Genomic DNA, 25,346 nt, shown 5'->3' with positions numbered 1-25,346 from the left:
CTACTCTGATAAGGCATGTTAACTTTGATAAGGCACGCTATGTGTTATAGTGAATCAAGCCTAATGTGTACTGTTTTACTCTCCTCCAATAGGCAAGCTCCCTTTCAGGCATCTGTCGCTGAAGCCGTGCCACTCTCTTGCTCCGCCCCCTTCCTCTGGCTGTACTACCCCCTCCAGTAGGAAGTTGAGTGGCAGCTTAGCCACGCCCCCAGATTGAGAGACGTGGCGAGTTCAACTACACCTTGCCTTCCAAGAAGGGGAGAGCAGTACATTGTTTACGTAATCTTTCATCCTTCCCCGCTCTATCCAAAATAGTAAAGCATGGATTTGGCTGGAGATAATATTTAATGCAACTGAAGATTAGTGATGTTCAGAAAACTCAAACGATGTGCAAATTCCCATTCTGGAAATTGCAGAAACTAAACCGGAAGTTTGCCTGGGCTAATCAGTTTGGGAGCTGCAAATTAATTAACTTGTAGATGATTAGTCGATCAAGCTGCCAGTTAATTAATCAGAAGCTCTCAACTCCAGTTACCCCCTACAACGCTACAGTAAAGCCCCCACAAATTCTGCTTCCTATGGAACCAGGATTTTTACACCAGTTGAATGTTCTCATCGTTAACTGCTGAAGACAATCTCAAAGACCAGACCGTTGTCAATCAGCAGGGCTGCACTTCAAAGCCACCGGTGATCAACAGAGCTCACAATCTAACCTTGGCACAGAGATACCACCAATGTCAATAGGCCTCCACAACACCAACGACGGCAACGGGAACCCACGTCAAAACGGCACGCTGACCACAACGGGAGAAACGCGGACACCACAGGACAACGTACTGATCCAGAACCTGTAGAATCTCACAGCACCAAGTAACACGACCCGAAGACAGCAGCGTAGCCGGTGACCACGAATGACACGTCACACACACATACACACTCACACACCACGGTAAGCTACGAGGAGGCCAGTGTACAGACACCTTCAAAGCTGTCAGTCACAATTCCACGAAGAAGCAGAGCCACCTGACGTTACGTTGTAGACTGGGCCACAGCACTGCATACACGACTCCAAGAGACACACCGCTCCACAAGTGCCACAGTCTTACTTCACACTATACACGGATCCACGGAGACCTGAACAGCGCGACGGCACAGGAAATGCACAATGAACACCCTTGGCGGAATCATGTTTAAAAGTGTCTGGATACAAGAGAATGTGCCCTGCCCTCTTCTCTCAGCCTGAAATCTGATTGGATGAAGTTTCAAACACTGGTTTGAGTGTGACATTTGGAGCATAAAGGCACGTCCACACACACAATTACTGTCACACGTAGCTACGAGGACAATAACTAGGACAACATTTTTGGGAACGCCTGCGTGGCACATTATGGAGAGGTTTTTGGCAGACGGGGTAAGGAGGGTAACAGTCCGCAACAATACAGATTCTCAGTGCTGCAAACTTTCAAACTGCGTTGCACCGCAATACGGTTCCCTGCCGCAAGGGCTATGCAAGTTTGAGGAGAGTATGTCACTAGCTGGGGGCGGAGCTATGCATATGACCCTGTTGCGCACCGTGGCTAGACAGGACAATTCTGTTCCGAACACTGTGACTTTTCTTTGTTTAGCTGGATATTGCACCTTTGGGGGGTGGTGTGTGTGTGTGTGTGTACAGTGTGTGTGTGTGTGTGTGTACAGTGTGTGTGTGTGTGTGTGTGTGGTTTTAGCATGTTTTTGCGTGATAAAACAGTTATCACGCACAAAAAACACGCTTGCGCATTAACGTGAATTTTTCGTGCGTTAACGTTCGCGAGATAATATGAATTTCTCGTACGAACGTGGATTTTTGCGTGCGATAACTGTTAGCAGGCAAAATTTTGCGCGAAGCACTTTTCACAGCGTGCTAACAGTTTTGTGAATCAAGCCCCTAATGTTACCGGTGCGATGTGGTAAAGCATCGCTGAAATCAGCCTACATGTGAACCTGCGCCACGGTACGGCGATAGGGTCATACGCATAGCGCTCCTCCTGGCTAGTGACCCAAATGCAGATGGAGACCGTGTCTCACTCGTTGGGAGTTGCTTGAAGATCCGGCATGTCAGATCTTTAAATCGGACCTGAAGATACGTAAAAAAAATTCAGATTCACCTACCTGGCTGCTCCCAGCCCCTGCAGCTGTCCTGCCCCGCACCGGTAAGCAAAGACCCTCCGGTCCCCGCCGCAGCTCTGTTTTTCACCTCTGACTTACAAGTCGACGGCCACTGCACCTGCATTGCCCTGGCCGCGCCCATCCTTGTTCGCGCTCCCGTAGCTGGGAGTGTCCTGCACAGATGCAGTACAAGAAAATCTTTTAGTGCCTGCACAGGACACTCCCGGCAACTGGTGTGCAGACGAGGACACGAGCAGCCAGGGCTGCGCAGGCGCAGTGGTCGGTGACAGGCAAAACAGAAAGTGAGTCGTGGCGGGGGACCGGAGGACTGTTCCAGTGCGGCACAAGCACAGGCTGGCTGCAAGGGGCTCTGAGAAGCCCCAGGTAAGTGTCTCCTTCCAGACACTTTTATACATGAGGACCAGTGACTGTTCCAACAACGGAACCACGACTGGAAGCTGAAGATGGCTTTGTTGCCCCTCCTCTTTTTCCTGGCGCCGAATGGTCAGGCAGAGTGTGTAGAAGCCAGGATGTTGGAGGCGGGGTCAGGCCTAGGCATCGGATATCGCCTCCCCCTAGTTGTGAATCAAGAGACATCTTATCTTCCCCGCCACAGCACCTAGTTCATTCTCCTACAGATTATGTCATGGGGCACATGGTAGAATTGAATAGTTCCTTCTGTAGAGAGGGTAATCTTTGGGTACTTGTGCTTTGGGAATACACTCTGATGGGGGGGCAGGTCAGCCAGGATCCTCGCACCCCTAAGACCGCGCCTCTGTCTTGGATTTGACTATGGTTATGACGCTAGTGGCCCCCACTTTGCCAGAGATGAAAGGCCTGACGCCAGGAGTTAATGGGCCTCTTCCGGGGTTGACGGGGCTGATGGGGCTGCGTGCCACAGTCCTGGCAAAGTTCTGTAAGGCTTCGTACTTTGAGCGAAGGGAGTCCAGTTCCAGGCGCATGCTGGCGTTCTCCGAGGCCAGCTTCTCCACCTCCTGCTGCAGCTCCACCTTCTGCTTCTCCAGCTCCTCCTTCTGGGTGACGCGTTTCACTCTACAGCTGGCGGCATAGCCCCGGTTCTTTAGCGTGCGCCGGCGCTGCTTAAGTTGAATGATCTCCTCCTTGGACAGGCCGCGGAGATGCTGGTTCAGCTCGCGCACTGACATGGTGACCAGCTCGTCATCTGTAAGGCTTGTGCCATTCTCTCCTGGCTCCCTTTTTACCTGTACACAAAACAGTAATAAAACTATTAAGGGCCATTTCCAGAAAATAAAGAAAAAAAAACCAACCTCCTCAACACATAAATAGTAACCCCCCCCCCCCCTTTCCTTACCTAGAAGAAACTGATAAGGTGGCCATACATCAGCCAACTTGGCGGCCGATCGACCATCCCATTCTATTATTATAATCAGATTGGATGAAAATCAGTGCTGCTAAGAGCATGCCTGGCCAACACTGTGACCAATTTCAGGCCGAAATTGGTTGTGTGTATCGATTGGACATGATGCAAGATGTAGGGCCGACATATTCAATTGGGTGTACGGCGGTAACAGCGTGCCATATCAGGACGGCGACGGAGCCAGCGGCGGCCACCGCCGGGTGCTGCGAGGTGGTGGATGCAGCGTCACAAGGCCAATTCCCAAGAGATTTCATGCTGAATTCGATCAGGAATCGGCTTGTGGTGTATGGGCAGGCATCAGATCGCTCTCCGAGATTCATCTCTTGGTCGATTGGCCCTTACATCGTCTGATGTATAGGCACCTTTAATCACCAATCTTTAGCTAGAAACTGGTGCACAGCCACTCAGTTAAGGCAGGTGTGGAAAATAAGTATAGTACACATGCAGGAAGCGGTAACAACTTTACTGTACTGAAAACCGCATTCCAGACTAGAAAAGTAATGCAACTTGGGATTATTGTCAGGTTTGGAAAGTCATAGATGACTGCGATTGAAAATGGAAAACGTCATATTTCAAAAATATTACATTACAGAAAACATTTGTGGCACCCTGATATTTGTTTATACCACGTTTTTGACGAAAGTGCAATTTCACGTTAAAGAGGAACTCCAGTCTAAACAAACATACTGTCATTAAGTTACATTAGTTATGTTAATTAAAATAGATAGGTAATATAATCTCTTACCCACCCTGTTTTAAAAGAACAGGCAAATGTTTGATTTCATGAGGGCAGCCATCTTTTTGGTTGAAAGGAGGTGACAGTGAGCATGAGACACAGTTCCAACTGTCCTGTGTCCTGAACACCTCTCCCAGTTGCTAGGCAACGTGAACAACAACATAGGAAATCCCATCATGCTCTGCACAGCATCAGGGAAAAAAGCACGGGCTTTTTTGCTTTGATGGTTGGAGCTTAGCTAAAAATGCAGCTAAAAATTATGCTTTGGTAACAAAAACAAAGTTCTGATGCTGTGAAACTGTTAAAGAAACACCAAGCCTTTTCATTTCTGCCGAGTAGATTTTTAGTCCGGAGGTTCACTTTAAAGAAAAAAAAGTGATGACCTAATTATATTGAATCAGCCCCAAACTGTCCCTGATTAATTACACAGTTATACTGGTTATGTATATCTTAAAGAGGATCTGTACTATAAAAATATGCTTTCAGGGATACTTACCTCTGGATCCTAATGAGTCTTCCTCCGGTGTCCCGGCAATCTCCTGCTGCAGCCCCCCGAGTGCGGCAATGTAAATATTTACCTTCCGCGATCCTGCGCAGGCACACTCGTCGCTCTTAAGGCAGAAATAGTCGAACCCAATCAATCCGCTCTACTGCACAGGTGCGAGCCCTTTTGCGCCTGCGCAGTACAGCGGATAGGATCGGGCTCAGCTATTTCCGCGACGAAGAACTGCTACTGCGCCTGCGCTGGATCCCAGAGAGGTAAATATATCATCCCTTGTCAGGCTTGTCAAGGGAGGATTGCCGGAGGATACGAGGGAGCCAGCGCTGGATTGCCGGCAGCTACAGGAGTGGGGGAAGCCTTATTGGGACCCTGAGGCTTCCCCCTCCCGAGGTGAGTACCCCCCAGGGGATGTTTTTTTTTTATTACAGAGTCTCTTTAAGGCTCGTAAAAACAAGTACAACCTTTCCGCATGACCAACCTGACGACATGACTGACCACACAACCAAGCGATTGCACGAATTGTATTTTCCACGCCCCAACCTACTGAACAACCAACTCATATGCATACTGCGCATGCAAGCGAATGACAGACTGCACAATATGGCCGCAATCAAAACAAGTACAAGTCGTTCAAATGACCTGTACACACGTGGCTAACCGCAAGATATCAGCCTAATGCTGATCCCGCACTTCCCGCGTTCCCGCACTCGATTTCCCGCTCGATTCCCGTCGATTCGTTTATTTCCAACATGTCCAATGTGCATTTCGATGGATCGTTAGGTCGATTCGCATGTAAAGTATGCCAAATCGACCTAACGATCCATCGAAATGCACATCGGACATGTTGGAAATAAATAAATAGACGGGATACGAGCAGGAAATCGAGTGCGGGAACGCACCGTGTGTATCCAGCATAAGAGCCGTGTGAGTTGATCCCCCGTTTGGAACCCGGCAAATTGCCTGTTATCAGTCACACGTTCACACACCCAACTGTCGTCCAACAGACAACGTTTAGACAATAGTTGGGTGGTAAAGTTGCATGTGTGTACAAGCTTTTACCCCACATGAAATCTGAGATGTTGTCTTTCTAAGAATGGCTTGAGAGCAGCTGAATCAATCCAGCACATCCAACCACATCTGCGTGTCTGAGAACGGATTTCACAGTTTTGCCTTGCTGCAGCTCTGTTGTAGCAACTAGTCCTCCTTACTTAGGAACAGCCCTATAGCAATAGCTAATGAGGCACAGAAGCAAAGGAGCGGGGTGGTTTGAGTCTGCCCAGTGGTGTAGGGATCACCATAGCAGCCATAGTGACCGCTATGGGGCCCGGTGTGCATGGCTGGTAGCAAAGCAGGGATCTCCAACGGAGAGGTGCCGAGTAGCTTTAGCGGAACATTAGAAAAGTGACTCACCTCTTCAGGCTCCACAGGGGATCTACAGTCTCCAGGCATCCAGGGCAATCATAAAGGCAGGAATGCTTGGAGAAGGTAGATCATTGGTGGATCCTGGAGTGATGAGTCATTTCTCTCACGTGCTCTGCTCAAGCTACTCTGCATGGGAAGGAGGGAGAGGCAACATCTAGCTACCTAGACTAGGGTGTCCTTCTGCCCCCCGGCTACCTTATACTGGGAGGTGCTTCTACCTACCTACACTGGGGAAGGGGGGCTGCTATTGGCTACTTATACTGAGGGTACCTCTTCTACCTGTATTGATGGGGCTATCTCTCACTAGCTATACTGGGCGTGTACCTATACTATCCTGGGAGTAGTGGTGTCACTAGGGTTGATGTCACCCGGTGCGGCCGGTAACCCACTGTCACCCCTCTCTTCACTCCACTAAACCCCCCTCCCCCCGGGCCTTCCTCCATATACACTATCAATCCCACACCAGTAATGGGGAGGGGGGAGGGGAGGCCTTCCTTTGTACCCCCCAGGATAGAGAAGTGGATGTGCGTAATGCAGAGCAGGTTTTGCCATACCATATGGTCCATCCTCCACTCACAGCTGCCAGCCGGGTTCTCCTGTGATTACACAGCACATGCAGAAGAACCGGGAGGTGGAGACCCGGCTGCAGCTGCAGCAAGTGGAGAATGGACTGGATGGGAGACACGGCACGGTATGGCAAAACCGGCTCTGCATTACACACATCCTCTGCCCAAAGGAGGGGAGGGAGGAAAGAAGTTGTGCACTCCTCCAGGTCTGCATCCCTCCCCCTTCCGCAGGTCTCCTCTCCACTGCCTTAGTGTCACCCCTTCTGAGGTCACACCCTGGAGCGGTCCGCACCCCCGCATGCCCCTTGTGACAATACTGACTGGGAGGGCTATGTCTGGCTGCCTATACTGAGGCCTCTGTGGCTACCTATACTGAGGGGGCTACCTATAAAGGGGTGGGGGGGGGGCACTACTTCAGGATACCTATACTTGGGGGGGGGCTTGCCACCTATACTGGGGGGCTCCTGGAGCTACCCAATACTGTGGGCTAGAGTAAGGGATCAGAAATAGTTAGGCATCAGAAAGAGGTTAACATTGGGAGAGGTTAGGGGTAGCTGATGGCAAGGAGGAGGCTGCACTTTCCTCTGCACCCCACATCCAAAGTATTGCCCAATCCTGCAACTTCCAACTCTGCAACATCTCCAGGATCCGCTCCTACCTGTCCCCTGACCCCACCAAACACCTCATCCACACCCCCTTGTCATCTCCCGCCTAGACTATTGCAATTCTCTTTTGTCTGGTCCCCCTCTAACCGTATTGTCCCCCCTTCAATTGGTAATGAATGCGGCTGATAAACTCTTCTCATCGCAACGCCTCTACAAATCCCCTCTGTAAAGCCCTCCACTGGCTCCACATCTGCTTTAGGATCAATTTTAAAATCCTGTGCTTGGCCTACAAATCAGTGCACAAGACCTGCCCGACCTACATCTCTGATCTGGTCCACAGGCACATACCAGCCCGCCCCCTCCGATCCTCCAATGACCTGCGCCTAGTCTCAGTCCCATGCACGATACAGGACTTCACTAGGGCTGCCCCCACTATCTGGAACTCGCTCCCACCAGCCATCAGAATACCTTCAAACAAGCCCTCAAGACTCACCTTTTCATGCTCGCCTATCGCCCCCTGCATCAGCACCATAATAGGTTCTGCTGGGCACCCTCTCAACAGATGCACCTATTGTCTCCACTCCCACTCAGATTGTAGGCCTCTGGCAGGGCCCTCCCCCTTAGTGTTTCCAGCTTGATTACGGTATGCAGTTTCACTGTCTGACACTCCTCTTGTGGACTAGAACGGTCTCTATTTTGACCTAAAGCACTGTTATCAAATCATTTGTATGATCTTGTTTTGTTGTGAACTTCTTGTATGTCCCACCTTGTATGCTAACCCATTTATCTATTGTGCAGCGCTGCGGAACATGTTGGCGCTTTTAAAGTGACCCAGAGCCGAAGCATCCTCATGTATTTTACCACATATATCAGTGGGAACATTAGAGAAAACACCTACCCTGCTCTCTGTTTCATCCTTCACTGCTCAGCCTGCTTGTTATCAGCCCTGATAAAATCCCGACTGAGCATTCAGTCTGGCTCTGCTCAGGAATCATTACGGCTCAGTCTGTGTTCTCTCATGTCTTTTCAAGTCCAAGCCTGCCCCCTTCTGGCTCTGCTCAGGAATCATTATAGCAGAGTCATTATAGCAAAGCCAGACTGAATGCTCAGTCCGGGATTTTATCAGGTCTGATAAGAAGCAAGCTGTGCAGTGCAGAATGAAACAGAGAGCAGGATAGACGTTTTGTCAAATGTTCCCACTGATATATATGGTGAAATACATGAGGGTGCTTCGTCTCTGGTTCACTTTAAATACAATAAATAAAAATAAAGGAGAAAACTATTGGGGTGTGGGTGGCATTAGGAAAAAGGATAACTTTTTTTTTGGGGGGGGGGGAATAAGAGTTTTTAGGTTTAGTGGTTGGGAGCCAGAAGAGAGTACAGTAGAGTTACATAGTTACATAGTTATTTTGGTTGAAAAAAGACATACATCCATCGAGTTCAACCAGTATAAAGTACAACACCAGCCTGCTCCCTCACATATCCCTGTTGATCCAGAGGAAGGCTAAAAACCCTTACAAGGCATGGTCCAATTAGCCCCAAAAGGGAAAAATTCCTTCCCGACTCCAGATGGCAATCAGATAAAATCCCTGGATCAACATCATTAGGCATTACCTAGTAATTGTAGCCATAGATGTCTTTCAACGCAAGGAAAGCATCTAAGCCCCCTTTAAATGCAGGTATAGAGTTTGCCATAACCACTTCCTGTGGCAATACATTCCACATCTTAATCACGCTTACTGTAAAGAACCCTTTCCTAAATAAATGGTTAAAACGTTTTTCCTCCATGCGCAGATCATGTCCTCTAGTCCTTTGAGAAGGCCTAGGGACAAAAAGCTCATCTGCCAAGCTATTATATTGCCCTCTGATGTATTTATATACGCTAACTACCACCGTAAGGTAAGCAGTAGAGCACCATATATTAAAGCGGACCTGAACTCAGAACTTCCTCTCTGCTCTAAAAGATACGCAACAGCATTTGCAGAACCTTTACAGACCTGATAAAAATCCTGCAAGAAATATGCAGTGTGTCTACTTTCTGCTTTCACAAAAGCAAACATAGGGTTAACATCCTGTGTTTATCAATTAACTCTCTGCTGTGGCAGTCAGCTGACACAGGTAAGGGATCAAATTAAAACTTGTGGATTAGTCACAGATGAGGGGGGTTAGACAGGCTAAACTCTCTAAATACATACAGGGTGCATTTCTCCGTTTTCCTTCTGTCCTGTGCAAGAGTTCAGGTCCACGTTAATGATAATCAGTTTGCGTTGTCTTGGGCCAAATCTAACGGGCGACGGAAGCAAACGTAGCGCTCGTGGACACGGCTCTGGCCAACCTCCCCTTACCTTCAGAGCTTTGCTGTTTCCCTTGCAGAGAGTCGTCATGCCCTGGAAAGCGTGTGTCAGCAAACTACAGAGAGACAGGGAGAGAGAAAAGCCAATAGGTGACAATGAACTGCAAACACTCAGGGACAATCCGTTACCCCCCCCCCCCCTCTGTCTCTGCCCTGCACTCTCACCTAGTGCTGTCCATAAGCCTGAGGTCCTGATCACCACCCTCGCTGCCTGCAATAAGGTCTCTCTCTGACCACCAATAATCCCCGGGGATACCAACTTTAAAAATAAGCTGGGAGGGGAAGACAAGCTGGCAAGTCATGCTGAGTCAGCAGAGTCTGTATCTGAGAGCAGCACACAGTATCCTGTCTGTGTGTGCATATAAATATATATACTGTATATACACACATAAAGACACACACACCAGCATACATGCAGACGCATACAGGGGCTTAAGCGGTATTATACGGCACTGTGTCACTCAAAGATACTAAGGGCCTGATTCACAAAGCGGTGCAAAGTGTTTGCACGCCTGTGAAAAGCCCTTTATCACGCCTAAACTAAGGCGTGATAAGAAGTAACTCGCGCGAAATTCCCGTGTGCAATCGCGCAGTGCCCATTAAACCCTATGGGCGCCGCGCGCGCAAAACTTTGCAGCGGGACTTTGCGCGCGATCAAAAGCACAAAGCGGTGATAACTCTGCTATACAAAGGTTATCTGGGTTATCACCGCTTTGTGAATCAGGCCCTAAAACTCAAAAAAGAAAAATACCCCTGCAGGCGATACCTTTACCTAGAGCCAACTAAGGGCTTGCTCACACTGTGAGCTTTTTTTTTTTTTTTTTAAATCGCTAGCGTTCTTAAAAGCGCTCCAAGGCCTCTTTCACAGTGCGACGTTAAAGTCGCATGTTACAACAACATGTAACGCACAATAACTTACAGCAATGAAAAATCAATGGGCTGTTCACAGTGCACACGTTGCATTGGCGTCTAACGCTGCACGTTAAATGAAAGTGCTGCATGCTGTGCGTTATACGCGTTTTTAGCTGCGTTAGACTGTTTGCACATGCCCAGTAATGTTGTTTTTTTTTTAACGCATGCGCCATTTTCGTTCTATCACTGTGCGACGAAAACGGCGCACCAAACGCAGGGCTAAATAACCTCCAAGTTATAGTCTTTCAATGCGTTGCATTAGGGGCACGTTATGCGACCTTAAAGTCGCATCAAACGCAACGTCTTACTGTTTAACAGCCCTTAATGTGTTTGTGTAATGGTGCAAGTGTTCTCACATGAGCAATGAGCTTTCTTTCCAACTGCAAATGCGGGTTCTTCACCATTTTTTGAGCGTTTGCACTTCAAAGCAAGGTACAGGAAAATCCAAAAATCGCTTTAAAAGCGCTCGTAACAGCGATTTATTTTGTGAGCATTTTTTTAAAGCATGATTGCTTTAAAAGACACTGGGGTTGATTTACTTAAGTTAGTGCCACGTAACAGCGAGAGTTATCAGCTGCTACGCACGCTATAAAACTTCAGTGCCTTAATTATTGTCCTTGCACGCTGGGCACACTGTTGGCAGCGTAACATGCTTAATCTGGGAGCGGGCACTCTGCACACGCTCTGCTGCGGAATTGCAGCATAGGGAACGCTAATAACTAACGCAGCTACACTCCTCCCACCCTCATCACCAGCGGATCCAGACACATTAACCTCCCTGGCGGTAAGCCCAACCTCAGGTCAGGCTATGCCGCGCAGGAGGATATATCAGGCCCTGCTGGGCTGATTTGTATAATTTTTTTTTGGGTACACACAGCTAGCACTTTGCTAGCTGCGTGTACTTCCTGACTGCTGCCGCTCCGCACCGATTCCCCGCTACCTGCCGCACCGACCACTTGCGCAGCCTCGCCTATCAGCGCCAGGCAGCACTGAGGGGTGGATCGGGACTCCCGATGACGTCACAACGTTGATGACGTTAATGACGAGCGTCGCCATGGCGATGGGGAAGCCAAACAGGATATCCCGTTCTGAACGGTGTTTGCGCTGATGGGGGTGGGGGGATGCCGCTGCACAGCGGCTATCATGTAGCTAGCGCTAGGCTAGCTACATGATTAAAAAAATAAAATAAAATTGCGCTGCGCTGCCCTCTGGCGGTTTTAATAGACCGCCAGGGAGGTTAAAGGACCTGATCCCTGCACTCTGATTGGCCCAATAGGCTGCCAGGGCGGGAGGAGAGGAACTTTCCTTATTTGCAGTGAGGCAGCATAAGTTACTAGTGCTCGCTATGCTGCACTACCCGCAGCATAGCGTGCGCTCCTGTGATTACGCACCTACGCTGACAGTAGTGCGCGTAGCATGCAGCCCGCTGTGGAAATAGCACGAGTAACAGGAAGTTACTGACACTATTTTCTTTAGTGAATCCACCCCATTCAGTTCCAGGTCAAAGAGTGCACTTCCTGTCTGTCTGCACACTGAACATCGCAAATCTAAAAACAAAAATGCTTGCAAAAAAACAAAAGCTAACAAAAACACTTAGCACTTGCAAATTGTAGTGTGAACTAGGCCTAAGAGCTGGTTCACACTGCGAGAGCTTTTTCTGAGCACTTTGTGATGTGAAAAGCTCTTGCTAATGTAATGTGTGGGTGTGATCCCACTTGAGGGATAATATTTTATAAAAATCCTCCATAGCATTTCATTAGCAAGAGCTTTACAATCACTAGTACTAAAAAAGCTCTTGCAGTGTGAACCAGGCCTCCCTCATAGTATTTTTCAAACACAAGCTTTCAAAAGGTGTCAGTTCTCTTATTCAAAGGTGGCGCTATCCTCAAGCTAAATACGCAACTAACGGCGCAGGAAGACGGATCGCAGTAACATCCCCCAATGACGAGCATTCCACAACCCATATTCCTACCAGCTAATACACGTGACGTCACACAACAGCACATGAGCGTTCAAGTGATCGGGGTACTTTGAGGGGGGGTCGTCAGTGATCTTAAAAGATCCGTTGTGACGGTCGTTATCGCTGTGCGTCGCCATATGTCATTTGCGTAATTGCGCGTCTGTACCCACAACGCAAGAGGAAACGATCCCTCATAAAGTCGCCAGACAACAGAAAAATTGCGTAGTGGCTACGGGCCTTTAGGAGTGAAAATGTAATGCATGAAGAAGTCATCTGACTGTCCTTGAAATTTGCATGTGAAATATAATTACTGTGTATACTCGCGTATAAGCCTAATTTTTCAGCACAAAAAATGTGCTGAAAAGTTACCCCTTCGGCTTATATGCGAGTCAGTGGAGCAGAACGGATGGTGGAGCAGGTTTTGTTACTGGCAGAGGAGTGTAAGGATTGTGCACTAGTGAGCCTGCTCTTTCCAGCTGGCTCCCTGCTGTGTCTGTGCCCACATCCCCCGCAACATGGTGTGCAGAGTGTGCTGTTCAAGGCTACCTGTGTCTCCTGGCTTGTGGAGGGAAGCTTGCAAGTAATGTGTCAGGGGTGCAACCATTGGGGATTCTTTCTGTGTGGCAATCACTGTACCTCATATCTATGACACCATCTAGTGGTGTCTTGAGACACAGCTGTATCATTCTTAGGGCACTTTTGGCTACTGTGGAGGGGGGCTTATACACGAATAAATCACTTTTTCCTGGTTTCTGAGGGAAAAGTGGGTACCTCGGCTTATATGCGAGTATATACGGTATTTAGACAATTAATACCCACTTACAGAAATAGTTTTTTTTTTTCCTTACCCAGTTTAATGCCTGGTACACACAATGCAATTTCCTGTCGTTCGTCCAATCTGCTTCTGATAAAGGGATCAATTTTGTGCAGTACTGAATTAAAAAATTGATCCCTTTCTCGATTGGACATGCTGGAAATGATCAAACAACTGGAAATTTCCAGTCAATTTGAAGAGAAATGTGTGGCTGAATAGAGTACTGGTTAAGGGCACTGCCTTTGACATGGGAGACCAGGGTTTGAATCCTGGCTAGGGTCAGTACCTATTCAGTAAGGAGTTCAAGGCAAGACTCCCTAACACTGCAGAGGGGCCTATAGAGCGTGTCCCAGTGGCTGCAGCTCTTGAGTTCTTTGAGTCCGACAGGAGAAAAGCGCTATATAAATGTTCGGATTACCAGGCATTAGAGCAGTTTAAATCGATTGGAGGTGTGATCAGAATCATTGGAAAATTTCTAAAGCACAAACGACGGTGAAAGGCTTGTAAGGGATCAACAGTCACAATGTTCTTCTACATCGAGCGGGACAAAGCTAGATTTAGATTTATGCTGAGATCTGAGTTTGCGTGGAAGAGACTCTATCACTGCCCAATCGATCCCCAGTTGGAGGGATCAATCGATTACCATATTAGGCTGATATTGGTCAGCCTAACAACCCCCCTCTTATGCTGGGCATACACGGCTCGACGCTAGCTTATCAATCGAGCCGCTGATGGCTCGATTGATAATATCCGACGTGTCTGATCACCGCGGGGATCGATTCCGCGCTCGATACCCGCGGCCGGACAATAGCGGCGAATCGAGCGGAAGATAAAAAGTGCCGGCGGAGACGAGCGGGAATCGATCCGGGTGCAGCGAATCGGCCGCCGGAACGACCCGTGTATGCCCAGCATTAAAGGGGACCTGAACTCAGAACTTCCTCTCTGCTCTAAAAGATAGGCAACAGCATAATAACCTTTAAAGAAAAATATTTCTTTTGTTACAGCTAATACAAGTCCTGCAATACATCTGCAGCGTGCCTGCTTCCTGCTTTCATGGAAGCAGACATAATGTTAACATCCTGTGTATACCAGTTATCTCTCTGCTGTGTCAGTCAGCTGACACAGGGAGAGATCAAATTACCACTTGTGATTAAACACAAATGAGGGGGAATTAGACAAGCTAAACTCTCTAGATACATACAAGGTGCATTCTCTCTGTTTTCCTGCTGTCCACTTTAACGTGACATCCTTATGCAGATAAAGCTGAGGATAAGGAGGCGCTTAGAAAGCGTAAAGCATTTAGAAAGCAGCGTAAGTGTTGGCTCACCTCCAAACAGATGACACAGCAGTTATTGCCAGAAGTTTCTTAAAGCTGACACAGCAGTAGTGCTATGATAAACCTCTGACAAATAACAGCTGTGTCATCTATCTGGAGGCAAGTCAACACTTACACTGCTTATTATATTATTATAACCAACCTGAAGCCAGGAAACTATACTTACCTATGGGGGGAAGGCTCTGGATCCCACAGATCAGGGGTGCCCAATGCATCCATGGCGACGTACCATTTGATCGCAAAGGACTACTGGGTAGATCACGGTTGCGCATGCAGGCTCCGAGCGAGAATCGGCTCTGTTTTACTCACCTGTAAGCACCGCCGGGATGAGGACTGGGACAAGGTTCTCCAGCACCAGAGGCAGAGAACCAAAGGTGCGCTCTCCTCCCTCTGTCCAAAGCCCCCCCCCCCCCCAGCAGTGTGCGGCAGCGCGCTCAGTCATGCTCCCCCACTCCCCCGCAGGGGAGGCGGGGGAAGAGTGAGTGAGCGCGCTGCCACACACTGCTGGAAGGGGGCCAAGGACAGAGAGGGATAATATCGGTAGATGTCGGTCCCCCTCCCTGTGCCATCATAGCCTCGCGCTCAGAGGCTGGTGCCTGTCCAGCCTCTGCCTCGGCCTGGCTCCGGCCGGGATCATTCTTCAGCTCTGTCTTATCTCTATGACACCCTCTAGTGGCGTCTCTCATTCCCTGCTCAATTGAAGGGGTCAGAGATGAGACTATGCGTCAGTCAGGGCTGAAGAAGAATCCTGGCTGTACAGACTGGTAAGTAAAGCATTCTCTGCTGCTCTGTATATTGGGGGAGGGAGGTGGTATAGCACGGGGTTGTCACACACGCGCCCCACGTGCAATATGCCGATATGCCTGAATGCAGGAATAGGGCACTCAGTGTGGACAGGTAAAGTATAACTGCACAGGCACCCGAGAGGAGGGGGGGACATTAACCCATTCAGGTTCCGTCGTTTTCATGTGAGAAATGTTCACCTCCCATTCATTAGCCTATAACTTTATCACTACTTATCACAATGCACTGATCTATATCTTGTTTTTTCCGCCACCAATAAGGCTTTCTTTGGGGGGTACATTTTGCTAAGAGCCACTTTACTGTAAATGCATTTTAACAGGAAGAATAAGAAAAAAATGGAAAAATTCATTATTTCTCAGTTTTCAGCCATTATAGTTTTAAAATAATACATGCCTCCATAATTAAAACTCACGTATTGTATTTGCCCATATGTCCCGGTTATTACACCGTTAAAATTATGTCCCTATCACAATGTATGGCGACAATATTTTATTTGGAAATAAAGGTGCATTTTTTCCATTTTGCATCTATCACTATTTACAGGTTTAAAATAAAAAAAATATAGAAATATTTCATCTTTACATTGATATTTAAAAAGTTTAGACCCTTAGGTAAATATTTACATGTTTTTTTTATTTTTTTTATTGTAATGGTTTTTTTTTTTTATACTAAAAATTTTATTAGGGTACTTTTGGGAGGGTGGTAGGTAAACAATAGATTTATAATGTAAATGTGTGTTAATTCTCTGTTGTTTTTTTTTCCAGGTGTAGTATTACTTTTTGGCCACAAGATGGCGGCCATGAGTTTGTTTACATGACGTCACTCTAAGCGTAGCACGCGCTTAGAGTGACGCATCAGGAAGAAGACGGCCAGAAAAAGCTCAGCTTCCGAGAGAAGCTGTCGCTTTTTCAGCGGGGGAGAGGAATCAATGATCGGGCTCCGTAGCCCGATACATTGATTCCTTGGCTACCGAATCCGCGGCCGGGAGTGCGCGTGCACGCGCACGATCGGCCGCGGGGGCGCGCGGTAGCGCGCATGGTTCCTGGACGTAGAAACTACGTCCAGGAACCAAAATAGGTTAAACATTAGGGGGGATAGCGGCCGGGGGTTTCAGTCGATCACGATTATCGCCCGCCATTACCGAGTGTGATCGAGCATGCCTGCCTGAGATTTTCCAGCATGTCCAATCGATACATGCAACCAATTTCAGGCTGAAATTTGTTGAATTGTCGATCGGGCATGCACCGAGATTCAACAGATTTGATAATGATTATTATATCTGATGGTCGATTGGCTGCCAAGTCTACAGATATATGGCCACCTTAACTTTTTTTATAGCTCACTTTGATCGCTTTAACTTTTTTTAATAATTATTTTTATGGTTATTTTTGCTGGGTGACTCCTCCTCCTCAGTTCTACGCATCGCCCTTTGTTTGGAGGGAGACATTTACGTTATCACTGTAAAGGCAACTACACACATACAATCTTGATTACCACCTCCATGTAGTATGCGGGCCAACAGGGTTTGAATACTTTGTACAGATTGCATAGGTGAGCTCTCTAATTCTAGGTACACACCATACAATTTTCTGGCAGATCTACCTGCCAGATCAATTATTTCCAACATGTCCAATGTATCTGAATTTTGATCGATTTTTCAAATTTTTGATTGTTTTTCTGATCAATTTTCCAATCAATTTCCATGGCTGTAAACGGAAATCGATCGGAAAGACAATTGGAAAAAGGATCGACATTCAAATTAGACATGTGGACATGTTAGAAATAATCGATCTGGCAGGTAAATCTGCCATAAAATTGTATGGTGTGTACCTACCATTACTACATGGAAGGGGTAGAATTAAGGTGGCCACTAACGGTCCAATTTCTAATGAAAAAATAGTTCGAGCGATCAGAAATTCTGATCGGATGAAAAATCGTTCACTACACCATCACCTAACCAATCATTGCTTCCTATCTATCACGACCACCAAGAAAATCCAAATTCTGGTTCGGACGAAAATTCAATTTTTTATAATCGTTCATTATCGATTGTGCCCATCAACTGAGATTATTTACAACCAATCCGATCAGAATTTCTGATCGCTCAAATGATTTTTTGCTTTAAATTGGACCGTTAGTGGCCAGCTTAAGCCAATCAGGATGAGATGTGTGTACTTGGTTTTACACCGGCAAGGGACCAACACACCGGCAAGGGAAGGTAACAGGTGGCACCATTGTCTATTTATCTATGATTGACCATTACATGCGCGCTAATCTTCCGAGGTTGCCTGTTTATGGGCCCCGTATGTGAGTTATTGTTTTTATATCTACTGCCTTTTAAAGAAATTTTATCTAAATAAACGGGTTACGCTTAGATATTGCCGTTTTTGTTTTCCTATATAAATTCCTGAAACTTTACCTCCATATGTCCACTGGATCTTCATGATGCCTGATGTTCCCTGGACGTTATCTGTGACCTGAGCCATTTTACAACCTTATAATGTGGGTTGTTGGGAGCTGGTAAGCCTCTTCTTGTTTTGATGTTTGGCGGATACCTACCTCTGAGCATTTGATATATTGTGGTGAAGAATTTACCATTCCCTACATACAATGATTTTCTAAACCTGCGCTGACCTTTGATGTATAAGGGACCAACACACCTGACTGTGCACGGGTGGATTCTCACCACCTCCTTACACAGTGGTTACTAGCTGGAGACTCTGGTTTATTAGTACTCCCCCACATATTTGTTCTATTTCCATTTCAGCACATCTTACACTACTGTATACCGGCTCTCGGCCCTTCCCGTAAATAGATGTGGTAAGATTGTATGGTGTGTCCGCAGCTTGACTGTGAAAACCCAGTTATGGGTTGCGGGATCTTAGCTGTAGCGTTGAAGACCAGCACTAGACAGCTGGAAATACAACGTGTTGCCCTCTGGTGACATGGGGGGCCCACTTGAGCTCTCTCTAGTGACTCGACCAAAAACACTAGATAAACAAGGAGTCTCTCCTACGCAGATCTGCTGATGATAAAGGACTTCGAAAAATGCACACAGCTCACTGTTTCTCTGAACTATCTTTAGCCTGCTAAAAATAACCAAACAACAATAGTAACTGGATAATAATGAGGTAGTCCGTGAGAAGTATTGGTGTGGTGTATAGGCACCTATGCAGCATAAGTTCAGGCCTCAGGGGGTACTTACCTTACCTACTCTTTTTTCCTTTCTTTTTTTTCTCCTTCTCCTACTTTCTTCTTTTCCCTTCGATTTGCTTTATGTTGCACTTTTCTCCGTTACAACTCTGAAGAGAGTTGACTTGTTATCTTCCCTCGGACTTTTTTAGGCCTTGGCCTACTGAACACGTATGTGGTGACTTGTGTAAACTGATAATGGAGCTTGTCTAATTATTATGACATTATCTTGGTGTGAAAAGCCTCTGGAGTAGTATCACCAGGCTCTAATATAAGATCTAATGTGATGAATATAAATTACCCATCTTTTTTTTTTTTCTCATACGCATTGTGTGTACAGTCCATTTAAAATCTTGAACTCCCGTTCCTCCTATGGTCCCTTCGTTCCAGCGCTGGATCACCGGTTAGCAGACTCTGACCGATGGGTCAGAGACTGCCCACTGCCGCAGGTTTCGGAAGTCAGGCCTTGTTCACATTATAGGCGGTTTTGTAAAATTTTAAGCGCGGGCAATTTTCAAAATCGCCCTGAAAGCACGTGTGCAATGATTCTCTATGAGAGAGTTCATATCAGAGCGGTTCGTTTGCGATCCGCTTTGAAAAACGGTGCTTGGGCCAATTTTGAGGCGATTTGCCTCAATGGGAGGTATAGGAGAGACGCAAAATGCTCACAAAATCGCTTTGGCAAGCGATTGCGTGAGCGCTTTAAAAAAAACAAAAAAAAAACATTCTATGTGTTTTTCTGGATTTCTCGTGCACACTCACACATGCGCAAGCACGCTCCTCGCCCACACTCACACATGCGCAAGCACGCTCTCATGCACACTCACACATGCGCAAGCACGCTCTCGCGCACACACACATGCACAAGCACGCTCTCGCGCACACTCACATGCACAAGCACGCTCTCGCGCACACTCACATGCACAAGCACGCTCTCGTGCACACTCACACATGCGCAAGCACGCTCTCGTGCACACTCACACATGCGCAAGCACGCTCTTGTGCACACTCACACATGCGCAAGCACGCTCTCGTGCACACTCACACATGCAGAAGCACGCTCTTGCACACACTCACACATGCGCAAGCACGCTCTCGTGCACACTCACACATGCGCAAGCACACTCTCGTGCACACTCACACATGCGCAAGCACGCTCTTGCACACACACACACACACATGCGCAAGCACGCTCTCGTGCACACTCACACATGCGCAAGCACGCTCTCGTGCACACTCACACATGCGCAAGCACGCTCTTGCACACTCACACACGCGCAAGCACGCTCTTGCACACACTCACACATGCGCAAGCTCGCTCTCGCGCACACTTACACATGCGCAGTACAGAGCCTCCTGTCTTCAGGGACACTCGGGCTTCCGAAGACTTCCAAAGCTGGGGGATTTGAACTGGAAGACTCTATAGGACCAAAAGCCTTTCCTCTCCTTAGCTAAGAATTTGTCTTTGTTTTATTTTTATTTCGCTTCAGAATCTTTTTACACAATGCAAAGTCCTGCTGATCCTCTGCCCCTAAAAACGGCCATACATCTAGCGATTTTGGCAGCCGATCAACCAAGAGACAGATCTCTTTCTGATCGGAGAGAGATCTGTTGGCCGCCATAAGCCGCAGGTCAATTCCCAATCGATTTCAGCATTAATCTTCCAGCAATCAGCCTTGTGATGCCGCCCCCCGGCCGCTGTCCCCTAATGTTTTATGCAGTGCCTGTGCAGTTTTTTTTTCCATTCCACTTCAATAGTTTGGGATTGGCTGTTATATTCATTAAAAACCATCCAAACGACAATCCGTTTTAATCCCAGGTAGTAATTTGACAAAACAGGATAAACAGGAGATGAATGAATTCGCACATAGTGATGCTCATGTCATGGAGAAGCAGGTGATTTGTTTGATCACCTGATAGATTTGCAAGGCTCTGATTTGCTGTGATCACATCCTGCTTTACCACATGACCTTGTTGCTATGGGCAACAAGCACTGTAGCTGTGCTTGCTGCCCATAGCAACCAGTCACATGTCACCGAGAAGGCCAAATGCAGGGCACAGACCACCTCTGCTCATATTTGCCTGTGGGAGACTGAAATCAGGAATTAGGGTGTCTACAAACCACAAATAAGAACGTATAACAGGCAAATGCTTATCATGACCCACTAAATCTGTGCATACATCCAGCACGTTTTTCAACACACGTTTATTTGAAAGAGAAATTCCATTGTAATCCCTTCAATTTAGCTTTAGGATTAATGGCATTTCACAAGGCATTTCATACTGCTTACGTCATATACAGTACAATCTCATTATAGTAAACTCTGATACACTTCTGGCTATAGTGAACTTACTCAGGCCCCCTGTATGAATACACAATGTATGACCAATTCTTATACAGTAAACTTCTGACATAGTAAACTACTTTGCTAGGTCCCTTGGAGTTTACGATAAAGGGATTCTATTGTAATTCAATTCAAGTACTCAGCAGCACAAAATTGTCTGGACCAGAGTTTGCCAACACTGGAACATCCAAGCTTCCAGCCAGCCATTCAGTTTATACAGGTGGGGAAAACAAGCAACAATTGTTCCTGGTTAGTGACGGTCATGTCTAGGAGAACTCATGGAGAAGCATGTGAGCAGTTTGGTCAAGTGATATGTAAGTCAAATCTATCAGCTGATCATACAGATCACATGCTTCTCCAGTTATCCTAGACCTAGGCCATCCCTAATCCTGGTCTCTGTGGCCAATCACTCCTACAAGGAGAGGAATGCAACTGCTCTGTCTGTACTGAAAATCGGTGGAAGGTTGAGTTAAGCGGACCTGAATGCAGAACTTCCTCTCTGCTCTAAAAGATAAGCAACAGCATTATAACCTTGAGGCAGGGAACACACTTGTATTTCAGTTTTCTGCGCGCCTTTTTCTGCGTACGTTTTCTGCGTATGTTTTCTGCACACCAAGTTTGTTTCTATGCAGAAAAGTGTGCGTGTTTTTTTCACAGCAGCTGATGTAACTGATACAGAAAACTGACAAAATGTGCAGAATCAGGATGCAGAATGTCAGTTTTTTTTCTACACGTGAAAAACAAATTAAGAGTAAACTAGCCCATTGATTAACATGAGTTCTCAGTTTTTCTGTGCAGAAAACGCGTATGAAAACTGTCAAGTGTGTTCAATGCCTAAACATTTTTATTTAATTACAGCGGACAGAAATCCTGCAATACATCTGCGGTGTGTCTACTTCCTGCTTTCATGGACGCAGACATATTGTTAACCTCCCTGGCGGTTCATTTTTTTTTTTCAAATGGCCAAAAATCTTTTTTTTTTAATTTTTTTTTTTTGTTTCATGTAAAGCTACCAGAGTGGTAGCTACATGAAACACCACTAGAGGGCGCATGTGGCCCTCTAGTGCGATCGTCGCCGGCACTAATAGCAAACAGGGGAGCGCGTATATAACACGTTCCCGTTTGGCTTCTCCTGTCGCCATGGCGACGATCGGAATGACGTCATGGACGTCAGCCGACGTCCTGACGTCAGACACCTCCGATCCAGCCCATAGCGCTGCCCGGAACTCATTGGTCCAGGCAGCGCAGGGCTCTGGCGGGGGGGCCCTCTTTCGCCGCTGCGTGCGGGCGATCGCCGCAGAGCGGCGGCGATCAAGCTGTGCGCGCGGCTAGCAAAGTGCTGGCTGCGCGCACAGCACTTTGAATGGGGCGAATCGCCCCCAACAGAGCCGGAGAAATCCTCCTGCGCGGCATAGCCCGAGCTCAGCTCGGGCTTACCGCCAGGGAGGTTAACATCCTATGCAGAGATTCAGAGTGCATGCAGTATACCCTCAATAACTATATATTAGTGTCCTAAGTGTATAGAAGGGTAACATGAGGCAGAAGTAACAGGATGCAAGCTATGTAAGGCCCAGTGCACACCAAAAACCTCTAGCAGATCTGCAAAACGCTAGAGGTTTTTGAAGCAGATTTCAGAGCGATTCTAGGCATGTTTAGGATCCGTTCTCACTTGAGCGGGAATCAAGAGAATCCCACTCAAGGCAAGTCTTCTCACTGCCGCGTTTGCAGTTAGCGTTAACCGCAAAACGTGTTACACGCAGCGGTTTGCTGGCGATTAGCAATCACAATTAGCATGCATAGCACCGCTAATCGCGATCACTCTGAAAACGCTGCAGTGTCCAGTGATTTTTCCGCGTTAATCGCTGAAAAATCACTCTCGCAAAACGCCGGCAGTAATCGACAGCGTTTTTTGGGCTTTAGATATGAATGGGCCCTAAGGGCCTGAGCCCACTGACGCAGTTGTGTCCGCTTTTCAGTTAAACATCAATGTTAGAGATGCTGAAAAGTGGACAGAAGCGGCTACAGCTGCATCAGTGGGCTCAGGCCCTTAGAGAGATTTTCTAAACATACATTTTTTGGAGCGTTTTTGTGTAGCAGATTACAAATATTGTTACAGTAAAAGCTGTTACTGAACAGCTTCTGTAACAAAAACGCCTGGAAAACCGCTGTGATCTAGCGTTTTTCAGAGCGATTTTCCACTTTCCTATACTTTAACATTGAGGCAGAAACGCCTCAGAAATCTAAAAAATGCTGCAGCCCCGAGTTTGCAATGATTCTCTATGAGAGAGTTCACATCTGAGCAGTTTGTTTCCGATCCGCTCAGCGAAGCGCTGCCTGTACCATTTTTGAGGCGATTCCGCCTCAATGGAAGGTATAGGAAAACCGCAAAATGCTCACAAACTTGCATCAGGGAGTGAATTAAAAAAAACGCTTGGGAAAAGCGATTAGAAAAGCGTTTTTCACTAAAAGGCATCGCCCACCCAAGCGCCGGGAATCGGAAATAAAAATTGCATCAAAAATAAAACGCTAACGTGAACGCAACGTAATGGGAACGAGGCCTTAGGGAATGTAATGGGGGTACTAAGGGTATAGGAGGGATTTCGTTTATATATGCTATTTGGGGTGAGAATATTGGTGTACAGGAGGGTGTAGAATATTTTGGGAAAGGTGATGGGAGTACAGGTTATACAGGAGAGGGTAATAAGAGTTACAGGAGGGGTGCAGGTTCTCTAGGAGAAGGTGAGAGGTACAGGAGGGGTATGTATTATATTGGGAAAGGTGATGGGAGTGCAGGTTATATAGGAAAGGGTAACAGAGGTACAGGAGGGGCGCAGGTGCTATAGGATGGGGTGAGAGGTACAGGAGGGGTGTGTATTATATTGGAAAAGGTGATGGGAGTACAAGTTATATAGGAAAGGGTAACAGAGTTACAGGAGGGGTGCAGGTGCTATAGGATGGGGTGAGAGGTACAGGAGGGGTGCAGGTGCAATAGGATGGGGTGAGAGGTACAGGAGGGGTGTGTATTATATTGGGAAAGGTGATGGGAGTGCAGGTTATATAGGAAAGGGTAACAGAGTTACAGGAGGGGTGCAGGTGCCATAGGATGGAGTGAGAGGTACAGGAGGGGTGCAGGTGCCATAGGATGGGGTGAGAGGTACAGGAGGGATGCAGGTGCTATAGGATGGGGTGAGAGGTACAGGAGGGGTGTATATTATATTGGGAAAGGTGATGGGAGTGCAGGTTATATAGGAAAGGGTAACAGAGTTACAGGAGGGGTGCAGGTGCTATAGGATGGGGTGAGAGGTACAGGAGGGGTGTGTATTATATTGGGAAAGGTGATGGGAGTGCAGGTCATATAGGAGAGGGTAACAGAGTTACAGGAGGGGTGCAGGTGCTATAGGATGGGGTATTATTTTGGGAAAGGTGATGGGAGTGTAAGGTTATATAGGAGAGGGTAATAATAGGAACTGATAACAGAAGACATTATATTATAATATCCAGGCAGCTGACGGAGTCATGCAGGATATATGGGGAGGCAGCACAGGAGGGACACACATTGGAGAGGACACAATGACGTCACAGTTCCAGGGCTGATGAGATGATGCAGCCATTACACACAATGCAGATCATACACCCCCTCCCGCCACTCTGCCCCTCATATGCTGGACAGTGGACAAGCACCTGTCAATCACAGCTCCACCCCTTCTTCATGACCGCATCTCTTCTGTGACGTCACACTCCGGCGGTGGGCGGGGCCGTCAGGCCCGGGACAGGTACTAATGGGCGCGCTCACGACACGCGGCACAGGACCCCGGGGCACGGAAGCCGGTAAGCCCCGAGCCAGAATCCTCACGCCGGTGAAAACGTCACCGTTGTTTGGTCACGTGCGACAGGCGGAGTTGGTGACGTCACTGCAGAGTGGGCGCTCTGGCGACACCTAGTGGTTGGGCTGCGCTCTCTCAGCTATGTATACCTGTTGATGCTCTGCTTGCAATGATGTGTTTCCAAACTTTTTTTTCCCCACTTTTCTTACCACACAGCCATTGCATGGGCCATGGGGTCCCTAGGGACCCATTCACACTAGGGGCCCTTTTCCACTAGCAGTCGCAATCCCAAATGCCAGCAACTGCAATTTTTCATTTATTTTGTTACGCGATTGCGATTTTTCATTTACATTGCATTATCACTCTAAAAATCGCTCCAGGAAGCAATCACGATTTGTAAATCGAAACACTATAGTGGAAAATACTTTTCA

At 47.3% G+C, this 25,346-nt stretch overlaps 1 protein-coding gene across 1 annotated transcript; it reads right to left on the bottom strand.

Annotated features, from left to right (window-relative positions):
• MAFG (MAF bZIP transcription factor G) lies at positions 1 to 25,107 on the bottom strand. Its single transcript, XM_068263991.1, has 3 exons — positions 24,773 to 25,107; positions 9,721 to 9,784; positions 1 to 3,368 (listed from the first exon to the last, which is right to left on the bottom strand). The coding sequence occupies exons 2-3, from the start codon at positions 9,757 to 9,759 to the stop codon at positions 2,907 to 2,909; spliced, it is 501 nt and encodes a 166-aa protein (XP_068120092.1). The 5' UTR covers positions 9,760 to 9,784; positions 24,773 to 25,107; the 3' UTR covers positions 1 to 2,906.
• Positions 25,108 to 25,346: the final 239 nt, after the last annotated feature.

This window comes from Hyperolius riggenbachi, chromosome 12 (genome assembly GCF_040937935.1).
Source record: "Hyperolius riggenbachi isolate aHypRig1 chromosome 12, aHypRig1.pri, whole genome shotgun sequence".
Taxonomy (NCBI): Eukaryota; Metazoa; Chordata; class Amphibia; order Anura; family Hyperoliidae; genus Hyperolius; species Hyperolius riggenbachi.
This window is presented reverse-complemented; position numbering and strand designations above follow the sequence as displayed.

Bases quoted from the DNA above. Each gene is read 5' to 3' on its own strand.
- MAFG (XM_068263991.1), bottom strand. From the start codon at position 9,759: ATGACGACTCTCTGCAAGGGAAACAGCAAAGCTCTGAAG. The intron at 3,369-9,720 runs GTAAGGGGAGGT...TTTTGTGTACAG, and splicing joins GAAACAGCAAAGCTCTGAAG to GTAAAAAGGGAGCCAGGAGA.